Below are 14,972 nucleotides of genomic sequence, written 5' to 3'. Positions count from 1 at the left end.
TACATAGGAAGTACTTTCTCACTGAAAATAATGAAGAGAAGATATTTGGGCTATTTTACTTATGATTTTCCTTCTTTCTTTCCCAGAAATGATGGTCATGTACCATTACTAAAAGTTACTTTAGAATCAAAAGATTCAGTTGGTCTTATTCATTTATTTATTCATCCATTCAGTGAGCATCTTTTGAGCACTTACTGTGCACAGGGCATTGCCCTTGCTTTAGATATCATGTTATTTGTTTTACAAACCTTAAATGAATTTTTACTTTCATAATGAAACCTTAGTTTTTAATTGCATAGTGAGAAGAATGTTCGCGTATAATATGAATATGGAAAAGTAAATTTATAATATAGCATTCTTCTAGGTTTCTCCCTAAAAGGAAGGCCATTTCCATGGGAAGTACTTATGAGAGGGGCCTACAACCTATAGACTACAAATGAAATCTAGCCTATGCTTGTTTTTGTAAATAAAATTTTCTTGTAATAATACAGCCACACCTGGGAATTCCCTGGTGGTCCAGTGGTTACAACTCTACAGTTTCACTGCCAGGGGCCTGGGTTCAGTCCCTGGTCAAGGAATTAAGGTCCTGCAAGCTATGTGTCGCGGCCAAAAAAGAAAGGTAAAAAAATATATAGCCATACCCATTTGCTTACATATTGTCAATGGCTGCCTTTGTGCTGCAACAGCAGGGTTGAATAGTTATGAAAGAAACATCCTAGCCTGCAGAGCTTAAAATGTTTACAATCTGGACCTTTGCAGAAAAAGTTTGCCGATTTCTGACTTAAGGCCAACAATTAAAAATTATACTTTGGGACTCCCCTGGTGGCTCAGTGGTTAAGGCTCCACGCTCCCAATGCAGGGGGCCGGGGTTCCATCCCTGGTAGGGGAACTCAGATCCCGCATGGCGCAACTAAGACCCAGCACAGCCAGATAAATAAATACTTTAAAAAATTATCCTTCATGATTTGCTAGACTAATAATTATTAAATACTTGACAATTATTTAGTGCTGTATTCAACTTTCCACAATAATACCTCAAGCCATCTATCTAGTTATAGTTATTATTATTATTATTATACATGTGTATGGTAATAATAGCAAGAGCTACTTTAATTGAGCACTTACTGTGTGCCAGGCAATATGTTAAAATACACACATACATACACACATATCTTATTTATCCTTACAAAAACACCAAGAGAGGGCTTCCCTGGTGGCGCAGTGGTTGAAAGTCCGCCTGCTGATGCAGGGGACACGGGTTCGTGCCCCGGTCCGGGAAGATCCCACATGCCACGTAGCGGCTAGGCCCGTGAGCCATGGCCGCTGAGCCTGCGCGTCTGGAGCCTGTGCTCCGCAACGGGAAAGGCCACAACAGTGAGAGGCCCGCATACCACAAAAAACAAACAAAAAACACCAAGAGAAAAGCACTGTTTCACAGATGAGGAAACTGAGGTTAAAAGTGGCAGGATTTCAGGTTTGATTTATTTAATTCCAGAGCCCAAATTTGTTGTATATGTCTCCTCCATTTCTTAGTATTACCTCCATGAATATTATATTCTTTTCAAACTGAAATCTTCCTTATTCCACAACTGTGCCTCTTTCCCATCTTTTTACCTTTTGCTTCTCCTACTTCCAACTCTTGGAATGTCCTTTGCACTCATTTCTTCATGTCTGAATTTCACTAATCTGTCAGAGAGAACTCCTTAATCACCACCTCTTCCATGACACCTTTCCTGAATCTCCAGCCAGAAGTAATCTCAGTCCTGTTTGTCAGCTACAGAGCAACTAGCATGGTTTCTGGTACACTTTAATTGTTCAGTGCATGCTATTGAATGATGTTAAAATTCTACTCTGTAACATTGCATATGAATTATTTTGTATTCATAGAATACTTTTCTTCTAAAAGCTCTAGTAAATTAGAAGGGGTTTTTTTTCCTAGGCTTGTTATCATAGAGAAAACTGACAGTCATAATGTATAATCTAATGCATAGAAAGGGAATGTGACAAGAAGATGTCTCATTTCAATCTGAAATTGCAAGTATCTTCAGTAATTTTCTCTAAGCAGTTTTTATACACCTCATTTCCTTTTCATCAGAAATGTTCTGTAGCTGCAGGTGAGAAATGCAGGTTGACCATGTAAAACCATCGTGGACATAGGCTGTCATTTTGCAAAGTCCACTGGATAATTGGTAGGTTTTTATAAATAATATAATAAAGGATATTTTAGGAATAAATCTGTTTCCTAAGACTCTTATGTATGTTCTAGAATATGCTTCTCATTTGGATTTTCTCCAAAAGGACCATGGAATTATAAAAGCCAGATCACCTTTCTCCATGTAATTAAGGACATTTATGACAGTTGCCATTGACACACACACACAGGTTTTATTCATTTTATTTCACTTAGTATTTTTAAAAGATTGCAATGAGCTAAAAGCTGTGGAGAGAATAAAGGAAATATAAGTCACTGTGAAAATATAACCTAGTCTGGAAGAGATAATGAACAATGCAAGGTAGTATAAAATCAAATTTTCAGTGTAGTGCTGCATGTTATGGCTTCAGAAGATGGAGACAGAGTCTTTTCTAAATTTAGCACTTGATTACCCACTGTCTTGTACTATGTATTAAATTACTTACAAGAAACATTCAAGAAGCTTTTGCTTTATAGTCTGCATGGACTACCCAGCAGTTTTTTCTGGTTTTGATGCAAAATCACTTACCAGGGCCAGCCCTTGCAGTGAATCATTCCTCAAGGGATCATCTCTTATTCCTGGGATTAAAATTCTGTCCCTACCAATTTGTGTTAATAGCTAAGATACTGGTCTCAAATCCTGCCCAAGTACTCACAGTCATTACTCTAGATGTATTACCTACAAAGTACTACTATTTATTTTCTTGCTTTTCCCTCTAGATTTTCTTTCCTCTTCTATATTTTAATTTAATTCTGATAATATTTGGTTTAATAGGGAAAATGGGAACTCAAATTTATTAACTGCATACTATGTCATTATGTGCTAGTTCTTTTTCATTTGTGTTCTCTCACCTTTTTCTGCACACATAAACCCTAGAATGTAGTTATTAATCCTCATTTTTAAAGAAAAACTGAAATCCAGAGCAGTTAAATGAATTGTCTAACATTGAACAGGCAAGTTTTCCACAGACTCCAGCATCTGGTATTAGAATGTGAGTTTGGATGCTTTTTTGAATTAATATTTACTAATAGACAAAGAGCGATATTTAATGTTGTATATTTTATTCTAACAAAAAGTTGAGTAAAAAGTAGCACAGAATTGAAGATGAAACAGACAATGGAATAGGATACCATGAGTGAGAAACAGAGACACAGAAACAGATTCATGAAGACTTCAAATATTGGAATTATCAGACAGATTAAAAACAAACCCACTTTACTTGCTGTTTCTAATCAATAAAAGCAAGCCTGAAAATGTTGTTAGGGAATTGAAAATGCTAAATGGTGATCAATGTATTTGAAAAAGAACCAAATAGAAATTTTAGAACTGAAAAGCATAACTGAAAGTAAGAAAAAGGTTTGATAGCAGACTAGACATAGCTGAAGAAAGAACCAGTAAGCTGGAAAATGAGTGTAAGAAACTATTCAGAATGCAATACAGAGAGAAAAACGATGAAAGTACAAAAGAGAGAATAAATGATAAGGAGAATAAAGTCTGACATTATTTCACTGGAGTCCAAAAGGAGAGAAAAGAGAAAATGGGGTAGAGGCAATACCTGAAGTGATATGGTAAGGAGTATATGCTCCTCCAATAGTCTTTCCTGTTTCTGCTTATCAAAACTATATCCTTTCAGTTCCTCAGGCCAAAAATCTTAGTCATGCCTGCCCTCTCTATTTCTCTTCTACCCTGTATCCAACACATCAAGAAATTCTATTAGTCTACCTTCAAGATACACCCAGAATCCAACCACTTATCACCAACTCAAATGCAAATGCCCTGATCTATCCTGGGTCACTGGTCTTAACAGATCTCCTTGCTTCCAGGTATTATACCATATAGTACACACAAGGGTACCCTAGGATGTTTTTATGGTTGACATTTTCTGTTTTTATTATTTTTTTCTTATTGTCTCCATGTTCTACTTTGTTTTTGTGGAGTTGGTTAACTCTGTTCAGAAGTAGAGACTGCCCATACCTTGACTATGGCAATAGTCTTCAGGCTCTGCCCCTTCCAGTCACTTTTGCATACCAATGGCATGCTAACCAGCAGAAGGGCAATGTGCCATCAATCTAGAATTTCTTGTCTTCCACTTACTGGAAATATAACTTTGTGATTACCTTTTCTGTAAAAGGAGAATGGTAATAATAGAAACTACTTCAAAGAATTATTTTAAGGCTATTTCAATGAGCTTCAGTAAGTAAAAGGAATTTAACATGCTCCCTGAGCATAATAAATGCTCAATAACCATTAGCTATTATTATCATTACTATGCCAGTCTCTGCTTAAATATCTTCAATATTTTGCATTGCCTACAGAATTAAGCGTAAACTTAACATAATAGTAAACCTTCTTTTACTTATCTAAACTTAGCTCCAACTTCTTCCTAATGTAAAATACCAGCTTCATCTATGCTCTTTCCACCTCTGTGCCCTCATGTTTTATGTTCTGTCCCAGCTTTCTTGCCTGAAAACTGCAGCTTTTCACAACCATCTTCCTTCCCAGCCAGTCTGATTTCTTCTCCCCCTGATTTTTCACCATGCTTCATTTATCTGTTATTAACTCTCAAGTTATATTGCATTATAATTTGTTTGCATGTCTGATGCCACATTTGATTGCATACTTCTCAAGGGCAGAGATTTAAAAAAATTTTACTAGACTTTATTTTTTAGAGCAGTTTTAGGTTTACAGAAAAACCAAGCAGAAGGTATAGAGATTCCTCATATACTCCCTGCTGCCACACAGGCATGGCCTCCCCCACTATCAACATCCCCCTCCAGAGTGGTACATTTGTTGCAAGCAGTGAACCTACACTGACACATCATTATCATACAAAGTCCATAGTTTACACTAAGGTTCACTCTTGGTGCTGTACATTCTATGGGTTGGGACAAATGTATAATGACATATATCCATAGTTATAGTATCAGAGAGAAAAATTTCACTGCCCTAAAAATCCACTGTGTTCCACCTATTCATCCCTCCATACCTCCTAACCCCTGGCTAGAAATTCTTTTCCAATTTATCCTTTTTTGTTGTTGTTGTTTTCTTTGTTTTTGTGGTACGCGGGCCTCTCACTGTTGTGGCCTCTCCCGTTGCGGAGCACAGGCTCCGGACGCACAGGCTCAGCGGCCATGGCTCACGGGCCCAGCCGCTCTGCGTCATGTGGGATCTTCCCGGAACGGGGAATGAACCCGTGTCCCCTGCATCAGCAGGCGGACTCTCAACCACTGTGCCACCAGGGAAGCCCCCAATTTATCCTTTGAACATAACATAATACCTAATACATAATTGACCCCAAATAAATGTTTTTACATGTATGACTGAATGAATGAAAGGAGGAAGGGACAAATTAGAGAGAATGAACGCATCTTGTCATTCTTGCTGGCTGATGTTTTGTCTCTGTTTCAGTGGTTACTCATACTACCTTAGCCTACTCAGAAGATCACCCCCACAAACTACCGTCTTTCAGAACCTGGCTTATTTTTGAGATGCTTATTCAGACCCCACCATATATATTAAACCCGAATCAAGAGTGAGCTCTGGAAGCTTTTAAGACTTATTTTATGAATTATCTATTTAATTCAATGTATCACACTTGCATTTTTTGTTTCATGAACCTATGTCTGTATTCCTCAGTGAGACTAAATTATATTTTTGTGTGGTGGGTAAAGTTTCATCCCCTCACTTTTTATGAGCAAGAGGTGCCTTAATAAATTATTGCTTTTCACTTGGGATTGTAGACAATGGCCATGGAACAGAGAAACTTGCTGGTCTCTAATGAAGTCACAGTCTTAGTCACTTTTACGTCAGTTCAGCTAACTGTCTAGAACAAAATTATTGGGGACTAATTAAAAACATAACAAGGAAGTAAATTTTTTGAAGATTTGAGCTTACAACAGTTTTCCTAAAAAGTCATAGGGGATTGCCAAATTGTTGTTAAAATAATATAACTTCTGTGTGCTAGCAGGAGTTATTTGCAGAACATTTTCCATCCTTTCCCCAGTATTTTAAACATTCTAAAACTACATCTTTGATCTTATTTTGTTTTGACATAAATTCAGGAAGAAAATGTTATACATGTTGCTGATTTTTAAGTCATCATTTTCTTTATTTATGCTCCCCCAATACTGAACATAAGGGAAGATTACTTTGGATTTTTGAAATTTCATTCACTTAGTTTTTGACCATATAGGAAGATATATTTATCTGTGAGTGATAGTTTTTTTTTTTTTTTGTCTACATTATAAAACTATTTTGCACCAATATTTTTTCATCAAGTTTAATTCACTGGGATGCTTTTTTACAGTTTGAGGGATTTCTGGGAAAAATGCTTTGAGAAGCCTTGAATTGGGGTTTTATGAATCAGGGAGGTATGAAACTTCTCCTTTTAATAAAAATCAATACTCACTTGAAATATTATGGAAAAAAACTACTTCAATCATATAAAAGACATATTTTTTTAGTTAAGGTTTTAGTCATTTGTATAATGGCAGTCTTAACAATTATGCTGGATGATCTATCATTATGAATTAAATAATAATACTCTTCCTTCTTGGAACATTTCTACACGGGAAGGTATTTACCATTTTAAAAGAAAACAAAGCATTCAATAAACATTATTTTTAAAATATACTGCTGAGTGTATTCCTCATTATGATCTTGTAATTAATACCAGTTTTAAGTTGAAATCTCAATTCATGTTTACTAAAGTAATTTCAAGTCTTAAAAGGTAAACTGAGTGATTAGGTTCATGGTAGTTCTATTTTTATTCACAGAGAATGCCTCTGAGGTAGCATTTACTGCTCCAGGAACTAGTAACCATAGAAACAGCTCCACAGGCCCAACACCTGACTGCTCACCTCCATCCCCTGACACTGCCCTCAAAAATATTGTAAAAGTCATTCGACCCCAGGTAAGTGTCCAGCATGACATCATCTGCACTATAATATATTTCAATTTTGAATCAGTGCATGTACACCATTTATATTGCAATGCCTGGACTATCTTATAATAAGTAAATGGATTTTCAGATTAAAAGAATGGACTTGGAAGAGAATGTTTCCTTCCCTTGGAGCTGATGATAGACGTTGAAATCTGTATTGGCTTTTGGAAAAACGAATTTGTATATTACATGAAAAAACAAATTACGCTTACAAAAAATGGCTATTTCACGTCATTTTTCTCTTACAACATTTTAATAATTTTGCTCCAATTATTGAACTGCTACATGTTTTCTGGTGTTTCCTTCTCCTTTTGTCTTCATTTCTCTGGATATGCCACATTGTTTGTGATCACTTCTTTATCCTTCAACCCCAGTTGTTTATATATACGTATTTTTTCCAGTTCTTTATGGCTTCAGACTAATTTTGTCTGTGTTTAATATTGCACCTCTCATTGCTCCTTATTTTCCTCCAGTGCTCACTTTCCTCTGGCTGTCTCTTTACCCTTTGTTCTTTTTTTCCATTCCTGTCACTTTTCTGTATGGGTTTCTTTCTCTTCCCCCTTCTCTTTCAGTTGGATATCCCAGTAGGCGGTTTGCAGGCAAGCTTTAGAAATATCATTGGGACAAGCTGTTCTGTGATATTTCATTGAAAATAGCACTTATAAAGCTGTTTGCCTTATATTTTTGCCAACAGATGGACTCAGAACATGGAATTGGTGATGTTCTCAACCTGGCTTATTCTGAATGGGCCTCATAAAATCCAAGAGAGGGGAACTTTGGATCAGATCAATGCCATTCACTATCTACTTAGATATATAGTATGAACGAATACCTTGAGCCAATTTGCAGAACAAATATGTCTTTTAAGGTAGTTTTGGTCTAAATGAGCAATGATTTGTTTAATATCTAACCTTCTTTACCATAACTTACTTTGGATTATTTTATTATAATCATCATCCTCATCAGTAAAATGGCATTTAAGCTTTACATATCCACTACAGCTTGTAGAACACTTTCATACAAATTGTTTTGTTTAACCTTTATCAGTTCCAAGGGAATGTATATTTTAGTGTTATGGATAAGGATATTGGCACTCCAAAGGGGCTAAGTTGTGCAACTGATTGGAAGTTTCTTTCCTTTCTTTGGTATAATAATTAATTGTCTCCTGCCATCCTGTTCAGAGGGTAGAAAAATCCTCATTAGGTTGTATAACTTGTTACATCTTTATGAGGCTAAAACGTACAGGTTCATAGGCATAGGTAACATTTCACACAGTGTCCCAATATGTACAGGAGAAAAATGTCTTCAATAATTCCTCTTCCTTCTCAGGGGAATTTGACCTAGTTCATTTAATTCAAGAAATAACCCTCACTAAACTTAGATTTAGATGCTAAATATCACATTTATTATCATTGTCTTTCTCGTTAGATGAAGGTGGTTCTGGTGTTATTGTGCAGCTGTTACATTTTCAGCATTTTAAACTATTTATGCAGGAGATTGCCCTATATATGTTAATAAAATCTATTACTAAACGTATTTATCTTTATACCAATATAAATTCTCTAATGTAAATGCATTTGATCATTTAATGAATGAAAAACAGATTCTTTTCTACATAATCTAATCAACTCTACAGGACCTTATTCCATGAATCCTCCTTTGCATACTCTATTTTGTTGTATTTTAACTTATTTTAATAAACTTTGAAGAAAACTAGAGGTAGTTTTAAAGCCAGAAATTTCATTTGACTCCATTCCTTGGTTCTGTCCCTTTTTAAAAGTGTATGAAGGTAACTGACTCCACTTTCCTTTCTTAGATGTTATAATGATGATTTAGGGAGGGAAAAATGAAGGGAGAAAGTCAGGAAACTAAGTCTGATAGTATTTAAATTAGAACCAATGCAGCCTGTATGTGTGTATGTTATAGACAATAACAGCTAAGGTATATAACTGGGAAAGAATATAACCTCAATTGGGCTACCCTTTCTTTCACCTCAGAGACATTGGTGCATTACTTATTTCTCCTCATGAGTCCTGATCTCCTGGGGTTCCTCATTCACTGTAGAGGGCAGAGAATAGAAAATTCAAGCGAAAGTAATTATGAAGGAGTTTTGGGGTAGGACATGTGATTTCAGGAAAGGGTTTAGAGACCAGAGGGTGTGGATGGGGGACAGCTAGATGGATAGAATAGAGGACTCCCTGGTGTGTTTTGACAAGTCACAGGTGTGTCAGGCATTGAACATTGTCAAGGACTACTGTTCCAAAGAACAGAGAATTATTAGTTAGCTTATATAAGAGCCTATACTGTGATCATAGGTTTAACCCTCTGAAGTGTTTGCTAATTCTCCTGGCTTTTCTGTCTGGAAATGCAAGAATGTGGTTTGATTGACTTGTGGGTATTCAAATACTTTTTTTTTTCATTTACTAATTAGAAAGTAATACCATGGTTGAAATGATCATTTCACTCTTAAAACTGGTGATGGGCCTTGAAAATAAAAGTATAAATGCAACTTTTATTCATGAATTTACATTTATCTGCCTGAGCATTAGCAGATGTGTTTAGCCTTATTGTGAGAAGAATGATATAGAATAGATGAGAGATAAAAACAGGACTTTTCATCTTATTCACTACAAATAGATACTGATTAGATAGAGCAAATTAGGTTACGTCTCCTTTGCCTGATGCATGCCTTTATCTAGTCTACTTTCCATAACTATAAATGAAGAATATCCATTGTAACCAAGTTGTTGCTTTCAGTATGAGGTAGAGCTGATTATACATTTCATGTATTTCTGTTTGGTGTTTTAATTACTTGGAAGCTACAGACGTTGCGGTGCTTTGTTGAGTTTGATTCTATTTGGCATATTTATTAACTCATTAAGTCATAGCTGTTAGTTCTGCATCCCGTATTTGATCTTTTTTTTTTTTTTTGCGGTACTCAGGCCTCTCACTGTTGTGGCCTCTCCTGTTGCAGAGTACAGGCTCTGGACGCACAGGCTCAGCGGCCATGGCTCACGGGCCCAGCCGCTCCGCGGCATGTGGGATCCTCCCAGACCAGGTCGCGAACCCGTGTCCCCTGCATCGGCAGGCGGACTCTCAACCACTGCGCCACCAGGGAAGCCCTGTATTTGATCTTTTTACCTTTGCTTCTTTGGGCTCTTTCATGTCTTAAAATCCTCCAGATTGTGAAACGTTCTATATTCAATTCATAGAGCCTGAAAGATTTATGTGCTACTTGCTTCTCTTTGTTTTTCTCCAGTGTATTAACCCACAAGCCTGAGTTTCTCTATTTAGATGAATTCACAAGGCTGGGTTCACTTACTTATACTTGAAAATAAAATTATTTTTAAATTTGAAAAAATACTTGAAATACTTGAAAAAATATTACCTTTAAAAAATTTAGGTAGGTCTATTGACATACAAGTTTTTTTTTTTTTGGCTACTAAATAATTATAGTTCCTTGTAATGGCTTTGTTTTTTTAAAGTTCTCCTGGTGAAAGTATCTTTTTCCCCTAATTGAAGAATACAATACAGTTTGATGGATTTTGACAGCTGTGTTTGTAGGTGTAACCACCACTCAAAGCAGGATATATATAGAACATTGGTGTTACCCCCAGAAAAAAGAGGTATACCTCATACCTCTTTCCAATCAATGGCCCCTATTCCTGCCTCAGAGACAACTGCTTTCTGATTTTTATCACTATTGTTACGAATTGCTTATTCTTGGACTTTATAAAAATGGAATCCTAGAGTGTGTGTGTGTGTTTTGTGTATGTCCAGGTCTGGCTTCTTTCACTCAGTGTAGTGTTTTGGGGATTCACTCATGTTATTCCTTTTTTTACTGAGTAGTATTCCATTGGATTAATATAGTACAGCTTGTTTATTCAGTCTCCTGTTGATTGATACTTGTGTTGTTTCCTGTTATTTTCTATTATGAATGAATATGCTGTGAAGTCATGTTCAAGTATTTGTAAATACATATATTTTCTTATAGATACCTAAGAGTGGGATTGTTGGGTAGTAGGGCAAATGAGTAGCTAACTTTATAAGAAACTTGCCAAGAGTTTTCCAAAGTAGTAGTTCCATTTTATAATCCCCAACAGAAATATCTGAGATTTTCAATTTCTCCACAATCTCTCCAACATTTACACTTACAGTTTTTTCATTTTAACCATTCTTATGGGTATGAAAGGATTTTTCATTATGGCTTTAATTTGCATTTTCCTGGTGACTAGTGATATTGAGCACCTTTTCCTGTGGCTGTTGCTCATTTTATATCGTTTGAGAAGTGCCTGTTCAAATCCTTTTTATGGGGTTGTTCAATTTTCTAATTGTTGATTTGTAGTAATTCTTTATAAATTCTCATGTAATTCCAAAAGATATGAGACATTTGTCAGGTTTATGCACTGCAAATATTTTTCCCAGTTTGTGTTTTTTAGTGGCACCTTTTGATGAACAGAATATTTTAATTTTGGTGAGATCCAATTTATCAATTTTTTTTCATGGTTAGTGCTTTTTGTGTCTTGTCCAGGTTATAAATAAATGTACCCATATTTTTTTTTCTAGAAGCTTTCTGGTTCTGGCTTTTGCATTTAGTTCTGTGATCCGTCTCAAATCATTTTTGTATGGTGTGAGGTGGGAGTCAAGATTCATTTTTTTTCCTATGTGGAAAAAGACCTTCCTCTCCTCATTGAGTTGACTTAATGCTTTAGTACTGCTTACTACTTTAACTTTCCAATTCTTCATTGTTGGTATATAGAAATGCAAATGAGTTTTATATCATCCTTGTATCCTGCCACCTGGATAATTTCTTTTAAAAATTACAGTAGCTCCTTTAAAAATAATTTCCTTAGGGTTTTCTCCTCTCCTGTCACCTGAAAATAATGATGGTCTTACTTTTTTCTTTCTGATCTTTATGACTTTTATTTCTTTTTCTTACTGCTATGACTGCATTGCAGTGGTGCACAGAAGGGGTAAAGCCAGAAATCCTTGCCTTATTTGCTATCTTTGAGGTAAAGCATTCAGTATTTCAACATTAAGTATAAGCTATAAGCTTCTTGTATGTACCCTTCTACTTCTAGTTTGCTGAGAGTTTTTAGCATAAAAGAGTGTTTTTTCCCATTCTTTCATTTTTTTTTCTGTGTATATTTAGATGATCATATGACTTTTTTCTCCTTTCATTCTGTTGAAGTGATAAATACATTCATTTACTTTTGAATATTAATCCAACTTTGCATTTTTTTGGTTAGATACGTCTTGGTTATGATGTTTTACCCTTTTTATATAGTACTTGATGCAAGAGGCATTTTAGATAAAACATTACTGTGTGGAGAGATGGGTTAGACCTAAGGGAGTCAAAGATACCTGGTTGGCTGGGATTTTAGAATGATATTAATAGATATAGAAAAAACTTGAGCAGAAGTTTATTTTGATGAAGGAGAGGGTGGCATGATAAATTTGGTTTTGTAAGCTTACTGAGTGTAAGGCATGATATACAAATTGGAATATTGGTGGGGAATTATGGTGAGAGAGGTAGGAGCTTAAGGTAAAGATTTTATAGTCATTTATAGAATTTGATGGTGAAGGGAGATAATACCAAAGGTAGTATGCTGGGAGATGTTTACACTTAAGGAAAAAAGTTAATATTTGTTGAGCACCTAATATAATTTAAGTTTCATGATTTTGGGGGGAATGGATATTATTATTGCCATTTTATAGGTGAGGAAATTGAGAACAAGGAAGTTTAAGTAATTTCTTCACATATACTTGAGAAAGAGGACCTTAGCAAAAGAGAGAGAGAAGGAACATTGACAGAGTATAAAGAAGGAAGACAAAACATTTTCATGAATATAAAGGGAGAAAAGAAAACTGAAGAAGAGATTAGTCAATACTGTCAAAATTTGCCGGGAGATGGAGGAAAAGGGAGATCAAAATGTCACTTTATTTGCTGATTATGAGGGCAAAGACCTTCAAGAATGCAAATTCCCTCAAGTGGAGAAGGTAGAAGCTTGAGATGCAAAGAGTTGAAGAGTTGGAGAAAAGCAATGCACTGACTGTAGATTAATCTTTTGAATAGGTTTGTGGTAAAAGGAAAGAAAGTATTATGGCATTGTGTTGAAAGATGGGCATGGTTAAGAAAACAGTTTTGATTTCATTTCAGGATGCAGGAAATTAAACCTCGTTGTAGAGAATAGGAAAGAGGACACTGAAAGTTGATTAGAGAGACATGAATGATGGAGACTGAAATGTTAAATTTTATAATAGAAGGAGTGACTAAATCTAATTAGCTCCAAAGTTCAAACATTCTGGCATTACTAGATGCAAGAGACACTTTGGATAAAGCATTGATTGTTAAAGTACTGCTTTCTTGGGCTATGCCCTCGGTGGTAGTTTTAGCTGGGTGTGTTTTTCCACTTCTTTCTTCTGTTTCATGACACAAATCAAATCTAAAGTAAGAGAAGAGGATGTTTGAGAAGTGACCCAAGGTGGAGGCAGAAAAAGAGACTATTTTAGTACATTATCATCGATAAATCAAACAGGTGCTTAATGTTGAACATTATAACAACATATTTTAATGAACATAGATGGATACTAACAGGAAGCCAACCTTAGAAAATTTGAAAGTTCTGATTATTTTGAGGTACTCCTGGTACTGTCCAGATCCTACCACATAATTTAAATCCCATCCTAAGTAGAATTCAGCAGAATGAAATGATTCCAGGCTGCACTCTTTTGCAGCTAAGGAGGGACCCTATGAAGAAAAAACAAAGAGGCCAGAGGGGCAAAGAAAAGAAAAAGTCAAGGGCCCAGTTTTCTCAAGAGGCTAAGGGAGATTATTTGCAGAAAGATAAGCTGTTCCTGAACTCCAACCCATGATGGACTCTGTTTCGATCAGGTGACAACTCAACTTGAAGGAATTAAATACTTTGGGTATTCTCCTGGACTTTCTGTGTGCTTAATGAACTAATAATGAAGTAATTTAATAATAAACCATACTATTTCTCCCATTATTAATGGTTTAGAACCGGGGTTGTATAAAATTCTTGCCAAATCTAGAATAACATTTTACTGGGCACTGTAGGGTTATAGAATACATATGCTAAAATTTAAAATTAGAAATGAGAGTGGGTATGTAAAAAGCAGAGGCATATAACTCAGAATGAGTATAGCATATTAGGTTGAAGCAAAAATAGATAAGGTATAAAAAGTTTTTCAAAGAGGTAATCTTTTAAAAATATCTTTATTATTGAGCATTGAACCATTTATTTCTGCTATTGCACATGTGTTTCATATATTTCTTATAAAAACCCTACAAGGTAGGTGTTTTTTCTTTATTTTACTGATTGGGTCTGAGACTAGGTTGAATAATTTTCCCAGTGTTACACAGCCACTGACTGGAAGAACTCTGATCTCCTAACTCCAATAGTCTATTAATGTTAATTACTCATTAGGGAGAAAATAATCAAGATGGCCTATTGATATTCCAGAAGGATGATGAAGTTTGAGAGGAGAATAATAGATTAGAAAAAGGAAGAAGAGCGGAAGCATAGATGGCAACAGTTTGTAGCCTGAGGAAGGGAACCAAAGAAGACTGTATACTATCATTGGAGTCTTGCAGCCAAAGCTAAGTAATAGGAGAAAGCTGAAAACAGAAAGATAATAAAACAATAGAAAATAATCTTATGTGAAAAAAAGAAGATTTTGGAAAGGAAAAAAATGGAGGAAGAAGTCAGTGACCCCAACAATCAACCAGTAGTCTTCAACAAATTGGAATGTCCTGGAAAACTTTTTATTTTTATTGAAGTATAGTTGACTTACAATATTATATTAGTGTCACA

General features: G+C 35.5%; 1 protein-coding gene across 5 annotated transcripts in view; it reads left to right on the top strand.

Annotated features, from left to right (window-relative positions):
* Positions 1-14,972, top strand: part of ANKS1B (ankyrin repeat and sterile alpha motif domain containing 1B) — a 1,179,755-nt gene that overhangs the window by 488,111 nt on the left and 676,672 nt on the right. For all 5 annotated transcript variants that reach the window (XM_027107272.1, XM_027107271.1, XM_027107270.1 and 2 more), the window contains exon 11: positions 6,968-7,104. In XM_027107272.1, coding sequence (XP_026963073.1) covers positions 6,968-7,104 — 137 coding nt within the window. The remainder of the gene's footprint in view (positions 1-6,967; positions 7,105-14,972) is intronic.

This window comes from Aethalodelphis obliquidens, unplaced genomic scaffold (assembly GCF_003676395.1).
Source record: "Aethalodelphis obliquidens isolate GAN/ISIS:26980383/991018 unplaced genomic scaffold, ASM367639v1 scaffold8, whole genome shotgun sequence".
Classification (NCBI taxonomy): Eukaryota; Metazoa; Chordata; class Mammalia; order Artiodactyla; family Delphinidae; genus Aethalodelphis; species Aethalodelphis obliquidens.
Note: the sequence above shows the minus strand (reverse complement) of the source record. Positions and strands in the feature narration are given on the sequence as shown.